This window comes from Micromys minutus, assembly GCF_963924665.1.
Source record: "Micromys minutus genome assembly, chromosome: 3".
Classification (NCBI taxonomy): Eukaryota; Metazoa; Chordata; class Mammalia; order Rodentia; family Muridae; genus Micromys; species Micromys minutus.
This window is the reverse complement of record NC_137972.1, coordinates 53,708,976-53,735,204: the sequence shown is the minus strand read 5'-3', so window position 1 is coordinate 53,735,204 and position 26,229 is coordinate 53,708,976. Positions and strand designations below refer to the sequence as shown.

The 26,229-nt window shown below is 50.2% G+C and overlaps 1 protein-coding gene across 4 annotated transcripts in view; it reads left to right on the top strand.

The window, feature by feature from the left end:
• The window catches only part of SLC6A6 (solute carrier family 6 member 6), a 71,290-nt gene that overhangs the window by 18,459 nt on the left and 26,602 nt on the right, over positions 1–26,229 (top strand). For 3 of the 4 annotated variants that reach the window (XM_080914783.1, XM_080914781.1, XM_080914782.1), the window contains 3 exons: positions 17,171–17,410; positions 18,696–18,830; positions 20,025–20,259. In XM_080914783.1, the coding sequence (XP_080770909.1) occupies positions 17,182–17,410; positions 18,696–18,830; positions 20,025–20,259 (599 nt within the window). In that variant the 5' untranslated portion in view covers positions 17,171–17,181. Of the gene's footprint in view, positions 1–6,765; positions 6,883–17,170; positions 17,411–18,695; positions 18,831–20,024; positions 20,260–26,229 lie in introns of all 4 variants that reach the window. The other variant, XM_080914780.1, reaches the window with a different exon arrangement.

The window sequence follows — 26,229 nt, the reverse complement described above, 5'->3', positions numbered from 1 at the left end:
ATTGTCACTTAGGGGCTGGATGCCCTAGTACAAGGAGCCCCTCCCACTTTGTGCCAAGTGCTCTGGTTATAAACCACCTCCCCTGTGAGATCTGTAGAACACAAAGAAACACTGTTCCTGCCCATGTCCTGGTCCCTGCTCAGCCCCAGCTTGGTAGCTTAGTGGGACACCTCCATGGTGTTCACAGCTCCCAACCCCACTCTTGTTTTGGATGGCATTCCTCTGACAATTGTTTGTCTTCCCCCCTAGGGTTATCCCTCTACTCTCAACCATCCCTGCAGCCCTGCCCTTCATCCCTGGACTGTTGGTCTTGCTGTTTTCTAACACAAGTTTTTATCTGGGGCCCTTGATCATTTCTTTTACAGGGCCTTCTCTTGTCTTGTGGGAACAGTGCCATAATCAATTAGTAATGTCTGTCAGGGGAGCAGGCTAGCAGAAGGTAGAATGCATATCACTTGTGTGGTGTTCCCTTAGTAATAGACACCTGAAGAAGGAAAGCCCAGGGGGCTTCAAAAGGTCTTCATAGCCAGCAGAAAAGAGGCTTCATGAGGGTGGAAAGAAGAGAGGGAGGATGGGGAAGGACAGTGTGACACCTTGTTTTTCACACCAGGCAACCTGAGTGTTCAAACTCTCATATTATACTGTGCTTTGTGTTTTGTGCTAGGGCGTGGGTAATGGGGATTCTTTTGGACACTGGATAGGGTTGCCAGGTAAAATACAGGGCACTTACTCTGTGAGAATTCACATATATCACTCTGTAAGCCACTCTTTGAGTCCTTTGCAAGAGCGGCAGACGGTCTTAATTCAGCCCCCAAATTTGGTAGATTTAAAGGTGTGCCTCTTATTAATGCATCTAATCACGGTCACAGAACATTGCCTGGGGATGGGGAGGGTGGGGTAGCCACGTGTAATAAACCAGACATTCTAAAAGAGACAGTACCAGAGTGGCTTTTGTTTTTGGCTTTTGAAACAGGGTCCTATAGTGTAGCTTTGGTTGGCTTGGGAATTTACAGTGATCCTCCTGCCTCATCTTCCTGACTGCTGGGATTATAGGTGTGAGCCACCACACCCAGATCTTAGAGAGTGGCCTTTTCCAGGCTGACTGATGCCTGGGTCCTATGGCCAAAGACAAACATCACTTCAGCTTCTGACCTGCTCTGCTTGGGGCAGGATCTTGACCTTCCCTTCGCCCTTTTCCTTTCCAGTCTTTAAGAAAGTTCACCCTTTTATCTGTTTCTAGCTTTGTCATCCTGGGGAAAGACCAGGGCTGGCAAGAGTGCTTGGTGGCAGGGGAAGTTTGGAGGGAAACTCTCTGAAGCATATGGAAAGCGAGAATCGAAAGTTTGGTCATCAGCCAGCAAGAGCTGTGGACTTTTGCTGCTGTGGGTGTGTTTGCTCTCTCAGCTCCTGGGAGCGGCAGAGCTCATGGCTACCCTCAGCCTCACAGTGAAATTGAGGCCAGCCTAAGCTACCTGGGACTGTCTCGAGAAACAAATGTAGTTCTAGGTGTTTCTGTCCCTCCTGTGTCCTGGGAATTCAGAGGTGAGTGACAGACCCCTCGGCCTAAAGGTGCCCAGGACCATGGGAGTCTGAAGCTATCTTGCTATGTGTGCCTGTGTACATGTGCTAGGAGTGGAATCCAGGGCTTGCCACAGCCAGGCAGACACTCCAGCACTGAGCTTCACCCCCGGAGGGGTGCTCTGGACACTGTTTCTAGAGCTCTTAAGCAACAGGTGGGCAGAACCCCGGAAGAGCATTACCTATAGAGGAAGCAGCGTGGCCAGGAGTGAAAGTGATGAGCAACTTTCAGGAAGCCAAGTCTGGCGCAGGGGCGGGGAAGGGGAGTGGAGAACAGAGTCACCTGGTGACCTCAGAGCCGCATGCTGTGTCTGGGTGTTGATCTTGTTCCACATAGGGAACCACACCCCGGGGACCAGTGGCCATATTCTGTAGCTCCAAGTAGAGGCTATAAGGTAACTGTTTTGGTGATGGGCATCTGTGAGAGAAAGTGCATAGCTGGGCTCTCACCCCAACACAGTGGCTGGAGGTTCCTATGAGTCTCACCCTCAGACATTCCACAGGGCTTGGGGGTTGGCCCTAGAGAACCAGTCTGCCAGAGCTCCTTGTTTTACTTGTGCAGGAGAACCAGAAGGTCTGCTGTTATCCCCACAGGACAGCCGCCAGCCCTGGCTTTGTTTCTTTCTTTGTCAGAGTTGAGAAGGGCCTGGTCAGGCTCAGTGCTTGTTTGAAAAGCCCAGGAAACAAAAGCTGGTTGATCTTCTGGGGCAGAGGATGTGTTATGTCTCCTGGAGCAAATCCCATCCTGTGCTGCAGCCCTTCCTCCAGCCTTACCATGTGTAATTTGAGATGGTCCATTTAGTAGACGGTGCTACTAAGGCCCTCTGGGAGAAGCCAGGGTCCTGAGGTCAGCAGTGACCCATTAAATTCCAATTAAAATCTAGGTGAAGCAGCAGAGGGGGGCAGTAGATTTAGGGACCAGACTCTCAAAAGGAGGTGTCTTCCACTATGGACTTGAGAGAACAAGGTTGCAGAAAACGGGAGGGACGCTCCTTTCCAGTCATCAAGTATAGGACACCAGTATTAATGTAGAACTCGGCCACCAGGTGGGGGTTGGGCGAGGTCAGAAGGAACTCCTTGACCAAATAAATAGACGAGTCAATTAAAAAGGATGGAGTTAGGGGCTATTTATAGCGGTGGCCTGAATCACAGGTATCCTTGCCCCATGGAGGAAAAGGAGACCTTTTCTTGGGTGGCCCAGGCTGTATACATAATAACTAAGCTGATTAAAGCCTTGGGTTGCAAAGGATGGGACACTGTCACCCTCAAGAGTGACAGCTCAGGAAAGGTGAGGGGCAGGAGCAATGCTGGGGCAGGCAGGGGGTAGGGAGGGGCTGTCAGTTTGTGGAAATGGCTTGCACTGGGACAGACCCTGGAGTTGGCTGTCTCCACCAAGGATAGTCACAGTCACGAAGAGTATCTGTTCCCTGGACTTTGGCCTCCTGGTTGAACTTAATGGTTGAACAAAAGCCCTCTCTCTTAGCTGGAGGGACTGGTATTTAGCAATTACAGCTGCTATCCCTGACACTCACCTAAAAAACATTTAGCAAGGCCTATGTGGCATGTCTGTTGCTGCTGCCACTGCCATCTGGCACATAGCTGCCACGTCACGTGGCTGCATCCAGCCCGTGACGGCAATTATGGTTTGGGTTAAATCTGGAGATCTGGGCTCTTAATATGGAGGGGGCAGTTATCTTGCAAAGCAGCCCCTCCACCTTTTGCCGCTGTCAGTACTTCCTGTGCCAAGTTGAAGGGGTTAGGACTTTGGGGTGTTAAAGGCGATAACCTGGAAACAATCCTGAGCTCAGCAGTTAAGGATCCAAGACTCCAGAGCGTGCTTCTTCCTGTTTGTGTAGACCTTGGTCAGGCGGCTTAACCTCCTGAGCCTTGGTTGGGTACCTACAAAGTGGGGCGGTGGCTCTCACTGGCTGGTAAGGGTCGGGCACCTAGAGCCGGGCATCCTGGCATGTATTGGCTGAGCAGGCGGGTGTCTCTTGGTGTGCATATGACATTTCCAGAGTGCTTTTGTTCCTTCAGGCTAAGATGCTCTGACGTCTCATTACCTTTGGACTAATTAGGAGATAAGTGAGCGGCGGCAATCACTGGAGAAGGATTTAAGGGAAGAAGGGAAATATTTAGCCTGATTAAAAACAACTGCTATTAGGTGGAATTATATAAAGCACCCAGAGCTGTGTGGCCACATGTCAGCTGCAGTTATTATTCCAACCATAGGAAAACACTTGGAATTAGAGGAACAAAGGGTTGCTATGACTACGGCAAACCCAGGTCTTTCTCTGCACCTGGGGCAGACCCAGCTTCTGTCTGAAACAGAAAGCAATCTGAGGCTACCAGAGAAGATAGCGGTTACTGCTGGGGATCCAGAGCCTCACTGCTGGGAGATGGGTGTAGGCACAGAGGGCTTCCCTGAGGAAGTAGCATTGAGGATGGAGGAGAGCCAGAAATATATTGGGGTGCCTGGGAATATATCCCACTGTGAATTGCTAGGGTCTCCATGGTGAAGGAGGTCTCCCCTTCTGTTTTAGCTCTTATTTCTTTTGTTCTCTCTCTCTCTCTCTCTCTCTCTCTCTCTCTGTCTGTCTCTTTCTCTCTTCCTCTGTGTGTGTGTGTTGTCCAGAGGGCAGATAGAACCAGGGTCTATGAACATAACTAAGCAAAGCTCTGTCATGAACCACATCCTAAGCCTCTTATGGAGATTTTTTTATGATTTATTGAATGTGTGCATGTGTATGTGTATGTGTATGTGTATATATATGTATATGTATATGTATATGTATATGTATATCCACTACATGGATATAGTGCCTACAGAGGTCAGAAGAGGGCACTGGATCTCTTGTAACTGGAGTTACAGATGGTTGGGAGCCACCAAACACTAATCCTCTGCAAGAACAGACAGTGCTCTAAACTATCAGCCATCTCTCCAGCCACATGGAGATTTTTTTTTCTTTTAAAGATGGCAAGTTATTTTCACTATGATGTAAAAGAGAAAACATTTTTAAGAGCTAAACATTAGGAATGGGCTGGGGTGCATCTCAGGGGCCAAGTACCTAGCATTTGAACTACCACCCCCACCCAGCACAGCAGGATTTAAAAAAAAAAAAGGAGTGAGCTGCTAGAAGGCAGGGGTTCTGTTCCTCAAACAGTACCAGCTGGTGAAGGCTGTCCCAGATGGACACCCGCCATCAGCCCACATAGCCATAGGGCAAAAGTCTTTGGGCAGACAAGAGTCAGAAGCAGTGATCACTACCGTCTTCAGCCCTCCACAATGCCCAGCTCCTCTAAGTGGACTGAAAATGACTAATGTAGAAGAGGGGGGGGACAGGGAGGGGCAGTGGAGGAGGTGGGGTGTTAGGGTCACGTCCATGTTCGAGCCCAGCGGTTCTAGGGATCCAACTGGACACTAAGCAGGGCTGTGCTCAAGTCCTGGCTGCCAGAGGTTTAGGGAGAATGTCCGTCACTTTTTGTCATTATCTTGTCAGCTGGGGCTGTGAAGACCCAGCACTGCCAGGTGCTGCTCTAAGAACCTCTATGAGCTCACCTAATCTCAACAGTGGTACTAAACAGGGCCCATTCTCTAGGGACTGTGTTGTGAGTTCTCTCTCTCTCCATGTATTTATGCCTGCGTGTGGAAGGGGCTTTATAGCTCCAGGTTGCGGGGTTCCCCGGCCAGCTGGTTCAAACCTCACTCCAGTGAGAGACTGAGGCTTTTGAGGTCTGCCTTACTGTTGGCATTCCATGGCATGCATTTCTCTGGCTGGGAATATTCTGTTTCCACCCCTGTAGGAAACTCTGTCCCCTTTCCCACAAACCCCAGACATGTCCCTGTGGCATGGTGCTGGCTGTGAGAGACTAGCCTGGCTGACTTTTGCACCTTCCTGGATGCTGAGCTGAGGCAGATCTTCTGTATCCATGGCTGCCCACTGCAGTTGGGTGTGACCTGTGCCATTTTCTGCTTGGCAGGCTTCAGAAGTTACCTCACCAGCCCTCACCTTTGTCTCTCAAACTCTTCCCAAGTAAGAAGGAAGATGAAGTGTGTTGGCCTTGTCTAGGGTTGGAAACTTGCTGGGTTACCTGGGACCAGGGCATGTGTTTTCTCTAAGCCTGGTTTTCTTTCTTTGTGAAATAAAAGGAGGAAGGCGTCTGGCTTTGCTAGGCCCCCAGTGTCTGCATGCTGGCACATGCGCACTGAATCAGCCAACCAACGGCTCTTCCACTGGTCAATTGTGTTTGACATTTTATCCAGTGCCTCTCAGGTCATAGCCCCACCCTTCCCAGCTTCTCTTGATTCTAAGACTCCTGGGAATCAGAAGTAACAGGTGAGATTTCTGGGCTCTCCCTTAAAGATTTGAGTCAATAGGTCCAGGTGGATCTAGGTACTTACACTCTAGGTTCTACAGACTACCAGGCCAGGGACTGGCTGGCTGAGTGGGAGAAGCAGATGGAACTCTCTGAGTTCAAGGGCAGCCTCGTTTATATAATGAGTTCTGGGCCTGCCAGAACTACACAGTGAGATCATGTGTCAAAAACAAAAAGACACTGAGGTTTCTCAAACTGAAACTTTGCCCAAAGTGTCCCAGTTTCAAACCAGAGCTCAGCCCCTGGTGAATGGAAGGTTTTTTGTGGTAGTATCTGTGGCAGGGTCTGAGATACACGAGAAGGCTTCCAGTCTAGGTGGAATACCCTAAAACATGGGTGCTCCAAGTACACAAGACTGAAAAGGGGAATACCAGGAGAGTGTGGCAGTTCTGGGTTACAAAAAGAGGTCCTCACCCACCCAGAACAGGACAGAAAGGGCCAGTGGTGCTTAGGTTGTGGGTGACGTTAAGGAGAGTTCTGCAGGAAGCTGGGACTCACTGGTAGTTCTTGGGCTGCGGTTGACCTGGCTGGCAGGCAGAGTCTGCCAGAAGTGAGTTGGTGGGGGCCACGCCTCCAAGGAGTTTCCAGCAGTTGGTGCGTCTGCATCTTGTGATGCCCACCTAAGTTGCAGGTCACAAGAAGGCAGTGCTGTGTCCTCAGTGGGTATCACACGAGCTTACCTGGGCTAGCATCGGAGAGGCAGTGCAGGGGTCGCTCTGGGAGATGCCCTGGGCAGAGGAAGACACAGCTGATTGTGTCAACTTCCAGATAACTCCCCTCAAGGATTTTAACGCTGAGTTTTTTTTCTAGCCAAGCAGTAGCTGGTGTTAGGCACCATCTTGTAGCCCTGGAAGCCGCTGCCACCGCCACCCGCTGCACCAACGCCCGTCAGCCTGACAGAGTTAGATATGACTCCCGTGAACCCAGGTTTGCAATAGGAGCTTATTCTCTGCCTCTGGCACCTACTATATCCACAGGGCGGGGGTGTTAGGAGTGCCCCCACTCCCCCCACCTCCTTCTAGTTCCCTCTCTGGAGCACGTCTCCTGTGGCCATCCATATTGGGCTATCTGTGATATAGTGTAGTGGGGCCACGACCGTGATGTCACCTACCGAGTGGGATTGTCTCTGGATGCATTTCTGTGGCCCCATCACGTAGCTTCCAAGGAAATTCCCTGGTACTTGACAAACCTTTGGGGAAACACCACAGCAGGGTCACTAGAGTCACCCCGAGAGCTAGCTACTCAAGGAAAGTGCTGTGTGTCAGGAATTGAAGGGAAGATTTGGGGCTCTCCAAAACAACAACAACAAAAAAGACTGTTCATCTTCTTGGGGAAGTTGTGCCCTGTGGCCATTCTTCCTCTCTTTTGAGCACAATCTAAGCGTCTGTCCTGGGCTTTGCCCTGTGGCTCTGCAGGGCACCCTTGCATTGAGCATCCAGAGGCCCCCCAACACTCTTTGATGTGTTTACTGTGATTGAGTCAGGAAGCAGCTAGGACTCTCAGTGGGAGGGGTGAGTGACAGACAGCTGAGCACTGGCTGGTGGTGGCAGAGAGGCCATGAGGGCATTGCCCTGGAGGCTGGCTGTCACTGCCCTGTGAGGGATCTGATCATTACTCTTGGATGGTCTAGTGTCCCTCATCAAGGGCACTCTGGAGCCAAGGTGTATGGTATGAGAAAGTATCCTTAGGAGGTCTTCAACCTCAAGGGGATGGGGTAAGGAAGCAGGTGTAGTGTCTCCTTTGTTTAGAACAGAGGGTGGCTCTGGGTAGAGGGTGCCATGAATTTAGGTCCATACTCTGATTGGGCTTTGGTGAATAAGTAAGGACATTCCTCTTATGGAGGAGAAAGAAACATTAAAAGAGGAACATTGCTGGGAGGGATGTATTTAAATTATCACCCAGACATTGTGTCCTCTGCACAGAGGGTAAGGATGAGGCCCAGAGACAGTGACTTCCCTGAGGTCACAAAGCAGAGTTTACTGCCTGCTCTCTATGAAGCCAGGGTTTCAGACATCACCAGTGATAACATTGGGGGCCTGTCAGTGTGGAGGGATCACTAGGTCGCCTGGCTAACACTTGGGGCTTCTCTTGTTTTTCTGCAGAGAAAGAGAAAAGGGCTCTGCTTCCCTTTTATACACAGGTGCAGCCTTAGGTTTCTGTAGCTTGAAAAGGGGAAGTTTGTGGACATGGTAGAGGCCTTCAGGAATAATCCCGGGCTCTGCAACGCCTGCCCCACGACCCTGGTGCCTCACCCCTACTACTAGAGGCCCATGGCCCTGATGCTGGGGAAGTGACGCTGCTAGAGGTGAATGACAGCCCTGTGGCGGGGTGAGTCAGTGCCAGGAGCGGGTGCCTGCTGACTCACCCTCCCCTGGCTCCTCCGCTGAGGGGGAGGAGAAAGGGGTGGAGGGGGGAGGGGCAGAACTGCCCCTTTAGAGCCCAGAGCTTGTCCACCTGGAGTCTAAAGGAGACAGGTGGCTGGCCAGGTCAGGAGCTAGGAGAGGGTCCCCGAAGCTTTGTGTATACGTAATCTCCAGGGGACTGCACCCCAGTCCTGCTTCTAAGCCAGGTCCTTAGCACCCTGGAGACACCATGGTGTAGTCATGTCTCCCTACTTCCTTCTTCTCCCTCCCCCACCATTTCCCCTCTTTTCTCCCCTCCTTCTCCTCCTCCTTCATCTGCCTCTCCCCCCTTTTTGTCCTCCCTTCTTCCTTCTCTCCCCTCTCCTTCCCTCCCCCTCCTCATGCCTTGCTTTGTTACTATAAACTAGAGGTCTGCTGAATAACCTTTGTTGGCTAGACTTCACTCCCCCAACCCCCAGCCTAGGCTTTGGGTACCCAGCTCAGAGGGGAGGGGTCTTGGAAGCCCCTCCTGTCTTTCTAATTTTCATGTTGCTTTCCCACTGTCTCTGATTCTAGAGAACAATAGGATGACCCTGTAACCAGACCAAACAAGTCGATGACAGGCAGGTGACAGATGGGGCTTTGTTTCTACACAGCCACCTCCTGCCACCAGGGAGAACTGCTCCTCTGAGCCAGGCTTGGAGTCAGGTTTTTTGTAAAAGGGTGGCCTTGTGCTTTGCAGAGTTCGGCTTCATCTCTGGAGTCTGGTGCTAGCCCTGGGCTGACAGAAACTGTCTTCCCCAGAGCACCAGTGTGGGTCTTAGGAAGGTCAGCTACCCACTGGTTCTTTGCACACAAAGCAGGTGCCTTGCACCCATTCCCAGAGTAGGTCTGTTCTGGGGACAGTGTAGCTCCAGGGTGTTGGGGTTAAATGACTAGAAGGTCACATAACACCCCAAGTAGGCCCTTCAGACTCTCTTTCTGAGCTGGAAAGAGGGCTAGCCAGGGACTCGAGGGTAGCTGGGGCTTGAAGATGGAAGGGTTTTTTTACCCCTCAGTAGGACAGTGGCCATTTTTAAACCTGGCCTGAAGGTCCTGTGCCCACAGACACCAGATCCTCGGGCCATCTTTACTTACCAGCTCTAGTGTAGCTGTCTTTTAAGTTTTATTCGTTTCTGTAGCTCTGTCTGAGCTAGAACTTACTATGTAGACCAGGCTAGCTTCAAACTCACAGAGATTCACCTGCCTCTGCCTCCTGAGTACTGAGATTAAAGGTGTGTCCCGCTATGCCTGGCCATATACATACATACACACACAGACACACACAGACACACAGACACACACACACACATACACACACACACACACACACACACACACACACACATCTGAGCTACCATGTGGATTGTGGGAATGGATCCCAGGTCCTCTGGAAGAGCAGCTGGTGTTTTTAACCGCCGAACCACCCTCCAGACCCCTAGCATGACTGACTTTGTGTAGTCTCTGCTGTCCCCTCAGAACCCTGTTCCTCTAGATCTTCGGGTTAGGTCTCAGCTTGACCGAAATGTGGTAGAAAGCATGAACTGTCTGGATTTAGATTCCAGCTGTGCGCATGGCTATAAACAGATGCCATATCTGTACCTCCCTGGCTCTGTAAGCTGGTAAAAGGCATTATTTAGTTTTGCAGGTTCCGTCCATCTGGAGGTTCTCTGGAGTCCTGGGGGATACCAGTGTCCTGGATTCTGGGTATAAATCCTGAGAATTTGGGGCAAGAGCGTCCCTGCTCTGAGCCTCAGCCTCTCATCCCGGGCTCCAGAGGGTGGGGCTGCAGCCAGATCAGCCAGATCAGGAGTGGAAGGGATGTTGAGTCCCAGGTAGACAGGCACCCTGCCCAGAAATGCAAGTTCACTTTCACTGGGATGAGAACATGGCGGCTCATTGTTTTGTGCTCTGTTTCTGGCCACCGCCAGCTTCCTGGTTGACCTCATGCAGACAAGCCATTGTGGCTCAAGCCAGTGAGTCAAGTATATATCTCCTGACAAGCCTCGCCCTGCCTTCACTGGGGTTATGATGACTGAGCTGGGTCATTGGTCTGAATGAAGTGGACCTGGAGGGGCCCAGGCTGGATCACACCCCTTTTTCTTTGTGTTTAAGGGATCAGTGAGCTAGAGAAGTTGCAAAATAGACCAGTGCAGTCCAGATCATGTAAGAGACATCGGAGGATATGGTCTCAGGGGATCCCAGTCCCAGAGGCACCTCTGGTGTTGGGAACCTAGAGGTGCCCATTTTCCCTGCTCCCTGCTCTTTTCTTCTGCCCTTGCCTGGCAGACCCCTGGAAATGGTTCAGTTGTTCATGCTTGACTTAGCCTCTGCACAAATAGATAACCAAAAGATAAAGGCCATATGATTTAATTAGATGATTAAATCTGTTAAAGGTGTATGTACTTAAAAAACAAAGGCTTTAAAGAAATTAATTTCTTTTTAATTTTTTTTTTTGAGCCAGTCTCATATAGCCCAGACTAACCCGAAACTTACTATCTTAGCTCAGGATGACCTTGAACTCCTGATCCTGGTGCTTCCTCTCAAAAGCTGAGATTACCTGGCTTTTATGTACTCTTAACAGAAGCATTTACACTGCTTAAAGGGCAGAGCTGCATTGTTAACTCAGTCACTTGATTCAGTGAGCTTGCTAAACACTTCTTAGGGCCAAGCATGGAACCTGAGCAGAACAGCATACCCTTAGCAGACAATTCTAGTGGATCACAGTCCTCCTACTCAGACATTACTAATGGATCCCAGCCCTCCTGCTCCTATCTGAGTCCACAACACAGTCCCATGACCCTGGTCCAGCCTGTCATGTCATGTGGCCCCTCACTTCCCTGTTTGCCCTTATATTTGGTTCCCTAATCTGTGAGCTGGCCCCAGCGGCTTGCAGCTTGTCTTTAACTTTTTAAAAGTTACATTATTGAGTGTGTATGGGTTTGTGTGTGCACAGATCATACTGGCTGTGTGTGATCAGAGGACAACCTCCTGGAGTCAGTTTGCTCCTTCCACCATGTGGGTTCTAGGGTTGTGGCAAAGCACTTTTGTCCACTGAGCCATCTCATCAGCCCGTAGCTGGCCTCCTCCTTCTCCTAGTCCTCCTCTTTTTCCTATTTTTCCTTCTCTTCCTCCTTCTCTTATTATTTATTCAAAGAGTTTATTCAATTTTATTTTATGAGTATTTTGTCTGCATGCATGTCTGTGTGCCATATACCAGCCAGAGTGAACTACCTATGTAGGTGCTGAGACTGAACTAGCATCCTCTGGAAAAAGCAGTAAATGTTCTTAACCACTGAGCAATCCCTCCAGCCCTGTAACTGGCTTCTTAAAGACACCAGGCTCTGTTTTACTTGTGAAGTTGTAGAGATGGTATCCATGACTGTCACAAGTGGTTGAGATATGGCTTTGGAGGTTTGGATGGACCTAGGAGCCATTCACAGCTCAAGCATGCATGGTGTGGCCATGTCCAAGTGACTTCACCTCTCTGGTGGTGTCATCAGTAAGGTGATGGAGGCATGTTTGGAGGGAGTTAACTAAAAATGCCTAGGGGATCTTTGCATGGTGCTGAGGGAACATGCAGGTGCCGTTAAGTGCAGCTCTTTCTCTTCTTTATAATAATATTTTTACATAGATGAGTATTTTGCCTGCATGTCTGGTGTGCCTGGTGCCCACAGAGGCCAGAGGAGGGCATTAGAGTCCTTGGAACTGAAGTGTCAGATAGTTGTGAGCTACTGTTTGGATGCTGGGACTCAAACCTGGTTGCTCTTAGCCACCGAGCCATCTCTCCAGCCTCTGTATTTCTTTATTACTTTTGTCTTGAGGCAGGATCTTGCTTTGTAGTATAAGCTACTCACTGTGCAGCCCAAATTGCTGACAATTCTCCTGCCTCTCATATGCTGGGTTTGCAAGTGTGTGCACACCATGCCTGCCTTGTGATTTATTAAAACCGACAACAAGTATATGTATTTATTGTATATACAACATGTAATTTTAATGTTTTATCTTATATATACTAGTATTTAGACTGAATATATTTGTGTACCACATGTGTGCAGTACCAAGAGAGCTAGAAAGAGCATCAAACCCCACAGAACTGGACATTTATTGATGGTACTGAGCTACCCTGTAGGTGTTGGAAACTAAACCTGTGTCCTCTGGAAGAACAGCGAGTGCTCTTAACCCCTGTGCCATCTCTCCAACGGAACATAAGGTTTTTAGATAAATATCTGTTATGGAATGGCCATATCAAAACAACTGTCTTATTATTTACAGTATGGAGAGAACCCTGAAAATCTATAACTCAGTTTATAGGTTTTGAATATATTTATTATTATTATTATTATTATTATTATTATTATTATTAATGTGTATTCCAATGAGAGAAGTGAAGCACAGAGAGGCTGCTCCTTGCCCTGGGTCACAGAGTATCTTTATGGAGGCTCATGCCTACTGCTGGCTCTGCAGTGAACTGGAAAAGGACAGAGAGGCAGGCTCTTCTCTGGAAGGGCCACTACAAAGGGGTCCAGCCACAGGTCCACCTCTGCAGGGGACTTCCAGGCTAAGGCGTCTCCATGTGTGCAGTGGATGTGGGACCCGTCTCCTGCCCCAGTTTTGAGAGCTGCTCACACTGCATAGAGAACGTCTCATTCCTCCTGCAGAGGCTCCCTGCGTGGCAACCAGTCTCTCACCAAGCTCTCTGTGAGGACATGCTGTGCGCTAGGCACTGGGGTGGGGCAAACACAGGCACAAGAGGAAACAGACCCAAGCCGACTCCTTGATAAGATGCTGAAAGTCGAAAGCAGCAGCAATAAGATTTCAATCATTTTAAGTGGGGGGGCTTTTGTTTGAGGTGACCAAGGTCACAAGGGAAGCTCTAACCCTGGGAGCTGGGACATGGTGCCCCCTTGTCTTAGAGTATTAAGGCAAATGTTGGGGAGGTATGGGGCAGTTTAAAGCAACTTCAAGACCTGCTTGGCTGGTACATGGATGTCTGAGGGCCACAGGGGCTAGACAGGCCCTGGGAGGGAAGCAGGTGTCTCTCACCCCCCCCACCACCCCTCCCATCTGTGAGCTCTGCATCACACAGGCCATTCTCTGACCCAGTAGCCCTGTTTGTTCAGTAGACTCTTTTGACCTGTACTCTGCTGTAGGCATGAAGAGGGGGATTCTGGCTTCATCTGCCCTGGCCCCCGTGTAATGGGGTGGGCTACCATTTCTCTTCTGTTGTGTAGGAACCTATTAGACATCTCCAACCCCAGAACTATATAAGCCTGGTGTGATGGTACTGGCCTGTAATTCCAGCACTGCAAAGGGAAAGGTGGAGGCAGGAAGGGGGAATCAGATGTTCAAGGTCATCTCTGCTACTAGTGAGTTCAAGGCCAGCCTAGGACACATGAGACCCTGTCTTCCCGCTCTGCACACCTGCCTTCCTGTCCTCCTAAGAATGGCAGAATGGGAAACAGTTTTGAAATAGTTTAGCCTACGCACTAAAAATGTCTGATGTTTTTAAACTGGCCAGAAGGTACAAAAGTACATCTGGCCGATGTCACTGGCCCCAGGGTAAACCTTACGGTGTCAGTGGCAAAACTTGTCAGTGATCTTCAAGCAAGCCAGCATTCAGGCACATCCACATCTGGCCTGTCACCCCTGGAAAAGAGACATTTCAAATGCATGGGGGAGAGGACATTTAGTCCTGGAACTTATAACTCCATGCATTCTAATCACCTGTAGCCGTGGTAACCACGAGGAAGCTCCCAGAATGAGAATTAGGCATCTTCACCGCTGTGGAACAACCATGGGCCCTGAGCCAAGAGAAACAGCTCCTGGCTTGGAGAAGCAGGCTGCAGGCAGATGGTGTGAAAGGGACTCACTATGCTGTGCTGTGGCCACTCGATTACCATGGGGGTGGACTGGCCTAACTGTCTGTAAGGGTAGACCATTAGGGAGGGTGTCTCAAGAAGTCAGGCTTGGCCAGCAGAGGTACCAGCTCATTCCAGTGACCTGGATTCAGAGTTGACTAGGTCTTGCTCATATCTCCCTGAGTGGGTTGAAGGCCTTGCCCACCGTGGAGCTGGTAATAATGAGCAGCTATTATTTTAGGGAGTTCTTGCTACATGCCATTTGCTGTTCTGAGCTATTCTGTGCACCTCCTCATTTCTTTCTTTGTACTCCATGACAAGGCGCAACTGCTTCAATGAGAACATTGAAGACCAGAGAGGCTGAGTATCTTGCTTAAGATCGCTCAGCCCCTTTAAGCGGCTCTCAGTCCCTCTGTCAAGGTTCATGTTCCCTACAGGGACCAAGCTGCTACCCACAGGTCCTGGAGCAGCCGGGCGTAGGGAGTGAGAGGAGCTGCAGTATTTCTGTGGACCCAGTGTTCCACAGGAGAATATGGTCTGAGGATTTGTAAGGGTCTTGCTTGAGACCCTGCAGGGCCAGGGAGTGAGGTAGGCCTTGCGTTTTTCTCTAGCAATGAGCCGAGAGTTGGGGTCCATTATGAAAGTGATTTTTAAGCTGCCTTCAGCTGCTGCATGAGAACAGACTGGGGGACAGCAGAGCAGCAAGGGGACCTCTGAGGAGGCTGCTGCAGATGCCTGCACTAGGGGCTGCTGGCTGAGAGAGGGGTTGCCATGGTGACAGGGACGTGGGGGTGGATGCCAAGAATGTGCAGAATGGATCTGCAGGTCTTGCTGGAATGGTATATTGCAGGGCCACTGGTCTTGGAATAAGAATGCAAGAGGAAAAAGGACAGGGTGCCTACGTCTCTGCAGATCCTTCTCTGGATCCAGAGAAGTCCAAAGCTTGGGAGGTGCCCTGCCCCCCAAGACAGTAGCCCTGTGATTTTCAGCCCAACTGAGGGTTGAAGGTGATGCTGAGGCAGGACCACTGGATTCCCAGTTCTCCAAAGGCAAATGGGTTTGGACCACACTCCCACAGGTAGGGTGGTGAAGGATCAGTCCTGGGTGTAGCTGAGTGACCAAGGAGTCCCCATGGAGACCTCACAGTGCCCCACACATGGCAGGCACAGCACTGCCTCACTCAGGCCCCAGCCACCCAGTCTCAGGCAGCATGGACAGAGTATCCAGGGATAAATTCCTCATGTAGCAAATCATTCTAGACACAGGGGTCGTTGGAAACCCTCTATACTCAGGGTCCTCTGAGAACAGACTTGTTAGTGGGTCTGGGGGCCCAGAATGTAGAACCAGGGCTGTCAGGACAGCAGGCCACAGGGCACCAGAATCTGGCTTCTTATAGGACCAGCCTTGGCTAGTAGCTGACAGTGAGGCAAGGAGACCCTTGTCCCACTCCCATCCTTCCCTAGTGCCGGAGACTGCCCTTTCTCCTCCTCCTCCTCCTCCTCCTCCTCCTCCTCCTCCTCCTCCTCCTCCCTCTCCAAAGTTTAAAGGCTAGGCTGACCTTGCGAAGTCTCAAGGACTGAGACGTGTCCAAAGGGTGGATCAGCCTTTCTCAGTTGGAGGCTCCAGTTCATTCTTGAGCAGACCCTTCCCTGGGAGGGAGCAAAGTCCCACATCCTCCAATTATGCGCCCACCACGGGCCACAATAAGCTGTTCAGATAACCATCGGGGGCTGCTGACCTGCTGCAGGAACAATGCTGGCTGCTCGAGCTGTTTTCACAGTGGCCACAGACCTGCAGAGCCATAAGGCCCCGGGGGAGCCGCAGAGAAAGGCCATGCGGATGCTCCCCCAGACAGAGGAAGGACTCCGGGGGCTGCCCAGTGGCTCCAGGAAGCCTTTCTTGGTCTGCTCACTGCCAGATAGTGAAACAATTGGGGTCCCCCACCCCAAGCCTGCCAGTGAGAGGAAGGAGGTGTGGGGGAAGCAGAGTTATTGAGCTTCTGTGCCTCTGCTCCTTGCAGAGTCCCCCAGGGACCTGGCATGTCATTTCTGTGTACCATAGTGTCTTCGTCAGACACACCGAGCCTAGTGCAAGCTGAGGTTCTTTGGTACAGCAGTACTTTCCTGATGTCCTACTGTGTGCCAGGCTTCAGCAGTATAAACAGGACAGATCCTTATCTTCACAAGCCTGTGGTCTGGCTGTGAAGATGACAGCAGCTGGGAAGTGTATGCATGGCCAGTTCAGCTGCTCTTCAGGTAGGGTTGGCTGTGGGAAGAAATGCAGCCATGCATGTGAAGGTACTCTCCCAGAGGGCATGCGCTGGGAACAGCATGTCTTGCTTGTATTTAGTGAGTATTCAGATGGCGAGTATCAGCTGATAGAACCCTCCACCCAGGGTGGGGTCTGAGCAGGAGGTGTATACCTCCACAAGCATCCTTGTATAATTCTGTATAAGAAGGCCTTATTTTTTTCCCTGCTACAAAAACATTCTGTAACTGCCCATTTTCTATACTCCAGTGGTGAAGCCAGTTCTGCAGTGGGAGCCGGTGCCTCCTGTAGGTCAGACTCTACACTAGGTCTTGCACTGAGACATAACTGAGATGTGAGTGAGTTGCTGTTTTTTTGTGCAGACTTTGAATGAGCAAAGTGTCTGTCAGTGTGGAGCACTACGGACAGGTTCTTCTCCTTCAGACGATGTCTGGAACTGTCCAGGGTACACAGGCTGAATGAAATGAAATGCTTGGGGATGACAAACCTGGTCCCTTCAGCTTCTGATTCTGCTGGTGCCTGAACAACAAAGCCTGTTGCTTCTATAGGTTGCAAGTGTTTTGGGGCTGAATTTTGAGATCCTTGGGATCTAGATGGCTTCTTTAATGGGGACTGATGGAGTGACAAGCTGCTGCTGCAGCCCGGGGAGGTTGGAATTGCTCTTAAGTCACTGGGGTAATCGTCAATACTGTTCTACCCCCATAGAAAACGAGGAGATGGCCACCAAGGAGAAACTGCAGTGTCTGAAAGACTTTCACAAAGACATCCTGAAGCCTTCTCCAGGGAAGAGCCCAGGCACACGGCCTGAGGATGAAGCCGATGGAAAGCCCCCTCAGAGGGAGAAGTGGTCCAGCAAGATTGACTTTGTGCTGTCTGTGGCCGGAGGCTTTGTGGGTTTGGGCAACGTCTGGCGTTTCCCGTACCTCTGCTACAAAAATGGTGGAGGTAAGTCTGAGCCAAATTGAAGGCTGTGGTCAGAGGGTGAGAGATCTTTTCCTAGTCTGTGTCCTTCCCAGTCCAGGTATATCCTGCCAAACTGTACCTCAGACACAGGGCCAGCATGCCTGAGAACAAGGTGGTATGGTGCTAGCCTCTGGCTGTGTTACCTTCTAGAGGACCCTCCCTCATCCTCTCTGATCCTCTGGTTTGCCCTGTCTGACCCATGTCCCCTCAACCTCAGATGTTTGTGATGTCCATTCCTGTATTCTATCACCTCTGAGTTCCTCTAAGCCTTCCCTTTTACCATCTTTGATACTGATTTTGCTTCTTAACCTCACCCTATGTATTCCCCATAGCTAGTTCTGTCTCTCTCTAAATGGCAAACCAGTATCATTTGCCATTAATGCGAAAGGGCAGGAGACAAAGGGCATCCATGAAGATGGTGGGTTGGGTTGTTGGGTTTGGGTTTGAATTTTTGTGTGTTTGTCTCCTCCTGCTGAGGTCTCTGAGAGAGCCCTCTTGGGTGTCCAGGTTAGGTAGCACCAGCTTAGAGACAGCTCCAGCTGGTTCAGATGGGTACCAGAGGGGAAGGATGGAGGTGACAGCCACCTGTCAAATGACCGTAATGGCAGGCATACTGCCTGCTACCCTGATAAGACAGCTACTTTTTGGAGAACTCTCTCTTAGTGCCTGGTTTCTTGACCTCTCATAGGTATCAGACCCCCTGGGAACTCTGATGAGTGTCTTAGATGCTCCCCAGAACAAAGCAGATAGCCTAGGCCCAGCCCACAATTCCACATGATTTGTTTACCCGCTGAAGCCATTAGTGTACAGCAGGTAGGACCACCTTCTCCAGAAACATCATTCTCTTCCTTTCCTGGCACCCACCACCAGCTGGAGATATCCACTTCCTGCCTTCCACCCAACCTGCTTCTGGAATTTCCTGGCTGCCAACCCAGGCTGGCCTGTGGCAGATGGGTGAAGCTCCAGCAAGGAGGTAGTGCTGGACCTGGGTCTAGCAGACCAAGCAACCTCTATTGGGAAGGGCACGGGGGAGAAGGCAGACAGGCGGCAGGCACAGGCATATCTGCCTGATGGCTTGAAGAACCCGGTAGATTTACAGATTAGTGGGTGGAGTGGGTGGGCAGGCTTTTCAGCAGGGTCTGAGATTGGCCTCTGTTGCATGCATCCCTCACTCCTGATACCTTTGGTTGAGACGGCTTTGGAGTGAGGCCTTACAAGCTGTACTGTGACATCACAGCCTCACCCTCTCTCCTCTGCTCACTGGCAGGTGCATTCCTCATACCGTATTTTATTTTCCTGTTTGGGAGCGGCCTGCCTGTGTTTTTCCTGGAGGTCATCATAGGCCAGTACACCTCAGAAGGGGGCATCACCTGCTGGGAGAAGATCTGCCCCTTGTTCTCTGGTGAGTATGTGGCTGGAGTCACCAGGGTCTGTATCCTTTGGGACTGCCAGATATTTTTAAGTGGGTTTTTAATCTTTTGGGTTTATCAGCTCTCCTCACATGGATTAGTGCCAGATCCTGGACAGCATCATGTTGTCTGTCCTGACACTGAAAAGCTGGGGGAAGAGAGATACAGCAGATTCCTGACTATTTAGAATTTGGGACTACCTCTGTGGGTGGGTGTTTGGTTGAGTGAGCTGGCTGCTGTCTTAAAATGCAGGAGCCTGGAGACCTGGCTGGGTTCTGGCCTTGCTTCCGCTTATCCTTGGAATGGTTTTAGGGAAGTTATTGAGCCCCAATTTCTTCATCTAGCAAACAATATTCTCACTCTATAGAGTTACTGTAAAGACAGAATGGCAGCAGGTCTGTCTATTCATGTTCCCATGTATTCATCCATTCATCCCTCTTTCTATCCACCTACTATCCATCTGTCCATCTATATGTACTTCCATTTATCCATCCTTCCTTCCACCCACCCATCCACCCATCCATCCACCCATCCATCCATCCATCCATCCATCCATCCATCCATCCATCCATTCATCTATCCATCCATCTTCCATCTCTCCACTCATCTACCCATCTTTTAATATTTCTATCCATCTTGTCATCCATCTTGCCATCCTTCCATCCATCCATCCATCCATCCGTCCATCCATCCATCCATCCATCTTCCATCTCTCTATTCATCTACCCATCTTTTCATTTCTCTATCCATCTTGCCATCCATCCATCCACCCATTCACCTATCTTCCATCTCTCTATTCATCTACCCATCTTTTCATATTTCTCTTTCCATCCATCCATCCATCCATCCATCCATCCATCCATCCATCCACCCACATTTCTATCCATCTCTTTATACTTCGGCTTATGTATTTTTCCATCTATCCATCCATGCATGTTTCCATCCAACCATCCAACTGCACATTCGTTGTCCTGTCCCCACTCCTTTCATTCATCCTGTTCACTCCAGCTGCTATTTCTCTAGCCATTCAGTCACTTGTCCCTTTAACCAGTTGCTCCTTTATCCTGTGACTCTTTGCTGCTTACTGTTGAGAAGACCCCTTTGTCCCACAGACTGGGCCCACCAGTGCCTCCCAGCTGAAAGTACCTTCTTTGTGACATGTGTCCATTTGCTTGCCCCATCCACAGGCATTGGCTATGCGTCCATCGTCATCGTGTCCCTCCTGAATGTGTACTACATCGTCATCCTGGCCTGGGCTACATACTACCTATTCCACTCTTTCCAGAAGGATCTTCCCTGGGCCCACTGCAACCATAGCTGGAACACACCACAGTGCATGGAGGACACTCTGCGTAGGAATGAGAGTCACTGGGTCTCCCTTAGCACTGCCAACTTCACCTCGCCTGTCATCGAGTTCTGGGAGTAAGACTACATCGTGGGAGGGAGGAGTGGCGTGGGCAGGTCTGGAGGGGACAGTATCTTCCTCTGTGATTGTAACAGACCCTGGAGGGAAGGAAGACACACAACTGGAGAAAACTCCATGCCTTTGTCTCATACAAGTTGAATCCCAGGTTACCCGCTGAACAGCTATTTGATTTTTGTAGGGAAGTCACCCTACTTCAACTGTGAGCCTTAGTTTCTTTAACTGTCAGATGAGGAAAATGTATAATTATTATTCCATGGGATTCCTGTTGAGAGAAGTACAGTTGTTTAAAAATTATAGTTTTCTTTATGTATTTTGGGAAAAACATTTTTTTATCACACAGAGGAAAATATGCACTTATGTAATTGTGCAAATGAAAAGATTATTGATAGCAAAAATATGTATCAGTTAGCTCTTCATGTGTAACAACCATCTCCAAACATGGTGGTTTTAACCGAGTACTATTTGTTGAGCTCATGACTAGTTGCTGAGAGTTTGGGTCGTGCTCAGTTTGGTTGGTCTGCTCTTGATGGGTCTTGTGGATAGTTCTTTTGTGGAGTGGGTGACCTCGATAGGGAGTGTTAGGAGTGAATGGCTTGTGCAACCTCATCTCTTAGTCTTCCCCTTGGCTTGTTACAGGTCATTCAGGAGCAACAACAGATAGGCAGGTTCTAGCATGTAGATAATCTCCTGTGTTAATGGCATTTAGGTAACTCTCATAAATTTGTGTTCCAGGATATCCTAACAGTTCATGGAAGTTGATTAGAAGCCCTTGAGTACATCACTTTCCTATAAGCATGTGCTCTTAACTCGGGGTGCTGAGTCAGGGGTAGCCTCTCCCCTCTGGAAATAACTGGGATGAGGCCTCATGTATAGCCAAGAGCCAAGATAGAGGACAGCCTGTCCCAGATTACCAGAAGATGAAAATTCCTCTCCTTGGCTTCAAGGAAGCAAACCTAGGGACCATCAGGAGGGAGCTGTGCTGTGATTCCTACAAGGATGGGTCAACTGTTCTCATCTGTAGGAGGTCTTATTTGGGTGGCCTGTGCCATGCCTGGACCTTTTGTACTACCTTCCCAGGCAGGGCCCTGGTCTTTGGGGACTTTGGGTCTCCTGATGTGTATATTTTCCATTAGCAAACAAAGGGAGTGTTAAAAGCACGTTCCCCACCCTTCATATAGTTGAGTTTTTGAACAAAGGAATGTTGGCATTTCACTCTTTTCCCTTGAAGGGGCCCAAGACTACAAGCCATGACCTTTCTGTACTGTTCTTGGCATGGCTTTAACGCTGGGGCTGCCCCTCCCAGGCCTCTGGCACTTGGCCAGCTTCTGAGGTGTCTGCTGAATCTCATTACCTCCTGAGTTTGAACTTGTGTTCTGTCACCTCTGTCTTGGGCAGATGTGGTCTCTTCTCTGGGCCTCAGTATCCTATACCTGGGATGGTCACAGTATGTCCTAGGGACCATACTGTACCTGGATGAGTCCCTACACAGCCATCATGAAAAGCTGCTCCTTCCACTTCAGGGTGTTGTTTATGTCATGTCATCATTGTGATTAAACATCCTTTCTGAGGCATTTAGAATCTGTATGTAACTCCTCAAATACCCACAGGCTCTGGTGACAAGGGAGTCACATTCTTTTAGCCTTTGCCTGATACCAGTCATCTTGACAGAAAGGTCTTGAAAGACCTTCGCTCAGTACCCTGCTCAGACATCCCCAGGCTGAGTCCATCCTAGCACCCCATGTTCCAGGAGCCCATGGAAAACAGACAAGGTCATGTCAGGAAAAGCCCAGGTTCTGCAGCTCCCATGCAGGCTCGGTGTCTGTGGCTGTTCTTTGTGAGCACCGACTTCTACCCACACTGGCCTGCACAGGTTCTGGACCTGACTTTGAATTCTAGAAGAACCTCTAAGAATTTCTCCTCGCCTTTGTTTAATTTATTTTAGGAGGGCTGGAGTAAGCATATTAGGACATGTGTGGCAGTGAAAGGACAATGAATGTCAACTCGGTTCTCTCCATATAGTTTTACACAAGTTCCAGGGACTGAACTCAGGTTGTTAGATTTAGAGACAAGTGTTTTTTTTTCCCAATCAGCCCTCTTACTAGCTTCTGAGATTTAAGTAGCTGAAAGAGCAAGGCACTGTGGGAAACTCTTTCTCACATTTCATGTGCAGTTCACTGACCCTCCATCATGCATGTATGATCCAGCCACCCTCCCTGTACACACTGAGTCCCCGATGAGCCCTGTATTACAGTTAAAGGACACTTGGATTGCTCTCTGCCTTGTCCTTGAAACTCTTGTGCATCCCTGCTAAAGAGCTTCCCCTGTCTTGCCTATGTTGTCATTTGTCATCTTGCCCTGCCAGAAAGGAGTAGGCGAATGCCATGCTACTCACTGAACTGGCCCAGGTTCAGGGAGTCTCCCCTGGTTTCTTTTGCAGATCGTGAGGTTTGGGAGCCGAAGGTAACAGGCTCAGTGGGAGCAGAGTTTCTAATCACTATATGACTTGGTCAGCCTCCCTGCTGCTCCCCCCTTCTGCCGGTTACCAAGGACTCAGGAAGACCTCAGAGGGGAACTCCCCTCTCCAGTGTAGCTTAAGTGTAGCTCCCACATGTCCCAGCCCTCTGATGTCAGGGCAGTTGGAATGCCAAGCTCGAGTCCCCTTATATGTTCTGTGAGCCAGAGTTAGCCCAGCCCCAGCATTTACATCTGCTCCCTGGCATTAAAGAACCTGGACCAGTTTTGGGTCTAGGGTTCTAGGGAACCAACCAGGACACAGGTCTACTCTTAGTGAGCCTTCTGTCTCTGTTCCACCCCATCCTCCTCCACCCTTGATACAGGGCAGGCCACAGGTCACATGGTGCACTGCCACCGGTGTGCACGCACGTCTGTAATCCTTCAGTCTCTGGTCAGGCATGGACCTCTGTATTGGGAGTCTGTATCGTGGACTGACCCTGTCTGTAAAGCCAGGAACCTTCTCAGTCTCAGCAGCTCAGATCCCCACGAGAAGACAGGAGGCTCCAGAGACTGGCATTTTATGTTGACATTAGGGTATGTTTAATGGCTGCATGGCGGGGTCACAGAGCTTCTGCCCCATCACACACTGGTCCTCACCCTCTGAGGTCACCTCTATCTCTAAACCTCCTGCTTCCCTCACAGGCCTTAAAGGACAGGCGGGGCCAGGTCTGGCCAAAAGCCCTTCAGCAGGCTGGAGCCAGACCTTCCTCTGAGGCTCCTGCAGAACCCCCTGGGAGCCCAGCATGGATCATTAGATTCTATTAGAATCAAAGAAATGAGTCATATTTGCAAACAAGCCCTGCTCAGCCAATCTTCCTCCGTGGCTGTCGGAAGGAGGAGGTGGTGCGGGAAGGGCTGTGTGGGGGCCCCATGCTCAGGCGGGCGGGCGGCCCTTTTATAATTGTTCCCGTTGCCAGTCTCCAGGGGACTGCTGCAGCCAATAAACGGCTGGCCTGCAGTCAAAAGGAAACGATTTGGCCCACTCTGAGGGTGAATTTACATCTCCAAGTGCTGACTGGACGGCAGCAGGGCAGCCGGCTGCAAACACACGTCCAGGCCAGCCACTCTTTTTTTAGGTTCTGTCCTGGCAAGATGTAGTCCTTTTCTTGGAAAAGGTCTGCAGCTTACCTTTGGAAGATAGTGAAAAGCAAGCCTGGGAGCCCTGGCCTGAGGCACTTATGTGCCCCAGGGGACATCAGAAAGAACGGAATCAGCTCCGGCCTCAGTGATTGCCTAGGGTCAATGGGAGGCTGAGCCTCAGTTTCCCCATCTACCAAATGGCTGTAATGAATTCCCTCACCTGTCATCAGGTGAGCTCCTTTATGTGCCAGCTGCCATGGTTGGGATAGATGCAGGTCCTGTGCACACAGAGCTAGTTTGCTAGTAGGCAGGCACATTAACCAGTCGGAAAGTACGACCTTAATGGAAAAGTTTGGACTGTAAGACTCGTGCTGAGGAAGAGAGGGCTTGGGTGCCTTAGGGAGAATGAGGAGCCCTGGGAAAAGGCTGTGTGTGCATGGTAGAATTGTGCAGCTGAGGAAACCACTAGTTCCACAGTTCAGGGACCACACAGGACCCCTGAGGAAGTCAGAAGGCAGGTAAGGGAGAGAGGTCGATAGTTGTACGCCCACCATGTCTGGCTTCCTGTATTTGCTGTCCTGGTCTTGTTAGGTACTTTCCACATACTTTGAGGCGTATAGATTTGAGTGGAAGGTGGCGGGCGGGTACCACTAAGGATGGAGGTAGGAGGATTCGGAGCCAAGGAGGGATGTGAGCTGGCACTGTAGGTACTGCGGGGTCCCTCTGACAAGCGTGGAGGGTAACATAGCAGGGAGGCTGGGAAGAAGTTACTGTTGTGGCTTGGGGGTGCGGTAGGGCCTGAGCAGGGTGTTGTGGGAGGATGTGAGGGACACCCAAGTGCCCTATAGCAGCGTTCCCTCATGCACAGAACCCCACAGTTTACTGTGCACTGCACTCAAAGCTGTGAGAAGGCCCAGAGGATCCATTAGTCCCCCTTGGAGGGAGCAATCCAGAGAGGACTAGAGGAGGGTCCTTGCTGGGGCTCAGGCTTTTCTCCAGCTTAGCCCTGCCTGGGGGCTTTGTCAGAAACCAAGAAGCCCTGACACGCTATGTGAAACCTGATGACAAACCTGTATTATTTCAGAATATAATTTTAGTAGAGTCAATAGGACCAACCATTTAAGGCTATCCTGGGCTACCTCAAAAACAAAACAAAACCCACCACCACCAAAGTTTTTAATTATGTCTATAAAGATGTATCACAAACGCACAGCAAAAGAGCTACATTTATTGCTGAGTCCCTGTCCCTAGGCAATGCCCACTTGCTGGTGTGCATTTAGGTTCTTTCTATCACAGTGCCTGTCCTGTGCAGATGCCCCCTGCTCTGCTGGCTTACTCTGTCCCCCAGGGTGTCATACTGCTTTATCAGCACATCAAGAACTTGAGACTGGTCTCTTGGCTGTGTGGCACTCCAGTGTGCCTTCCCCAAAGCTTACTGTACCCTACAGAGGCGCACTTTGGTGAATACTTTGTGAGCCCACAGGCTGGTAGAATCATAGGAGATGGTCTTGGAAACAGAGTTACCTAGGCAGGAAAATCTACCTTAAAATGTCACCGGATGCCACCATGAGACCCTATAGGGACTGTCCCCAGCAGCAGAGGAACAAACTCATAGGTTTGTCTTAGCTGCCCAGAGTTGCTCTGTTTGATGGTGCCTTGCCGCAGTGGGCACTACTGGGCAGCTGGTTTACCTAGCAGGCTGGTGCGAACGGATAGGAAGGCAGGTGTCCTGGATGGGGCTCTCAGGACCAGGAAGATCCGGCTTTGGAGTTTTGAGCTTCTTGAAGGATTGCCACAAAGAACAGAGGCATGGTGGTTTCGTGGCCAAACATCAGCTGAGTAGTTGGCTGTCAGCACGCTGTTCACGGAGTGTGTCAGAGCCAGTGGGAAGAAATGCAGACTCAGCAAGTCATTTGGAGCATCATCAGTGGAGGGCACACCTGTGGAGGACAGGCCAGGGAAAGGGCTGTGTGTGTGAGAGTGTGGAATAGGACCATGCTTCTCTCCCCTGATGTGGCCCATTCACGGGAGCATGGGCTCTTTCTCCCTGTGCTTTGAGCTTCTGTGGCTGGCACCCAAGTGCTGAACATTGAATGGGAAGGGCTTTTTGTTCTGTGGTGCTGCCAGGTCTCAGCTTGGCAGGGGCCCAACTGGATGCGATTGACCATTAGCCTGCTTTGTGAAGGTACCCCATGATACTGCCCTGAGGCACCAGATGATCCCAGCCTGCAGTGCAGACTAAAGGCCCCTGTATTATGCTAAATTGTTTTTAATTATATTCTATGTGTATAGATGTTTTGACTGTGTGTGTGTGTGTGTGTGTGTGTGTGTGTGTGTGTGTGTGTGTGTGTGTGTTTGTACCACTTGTTTGC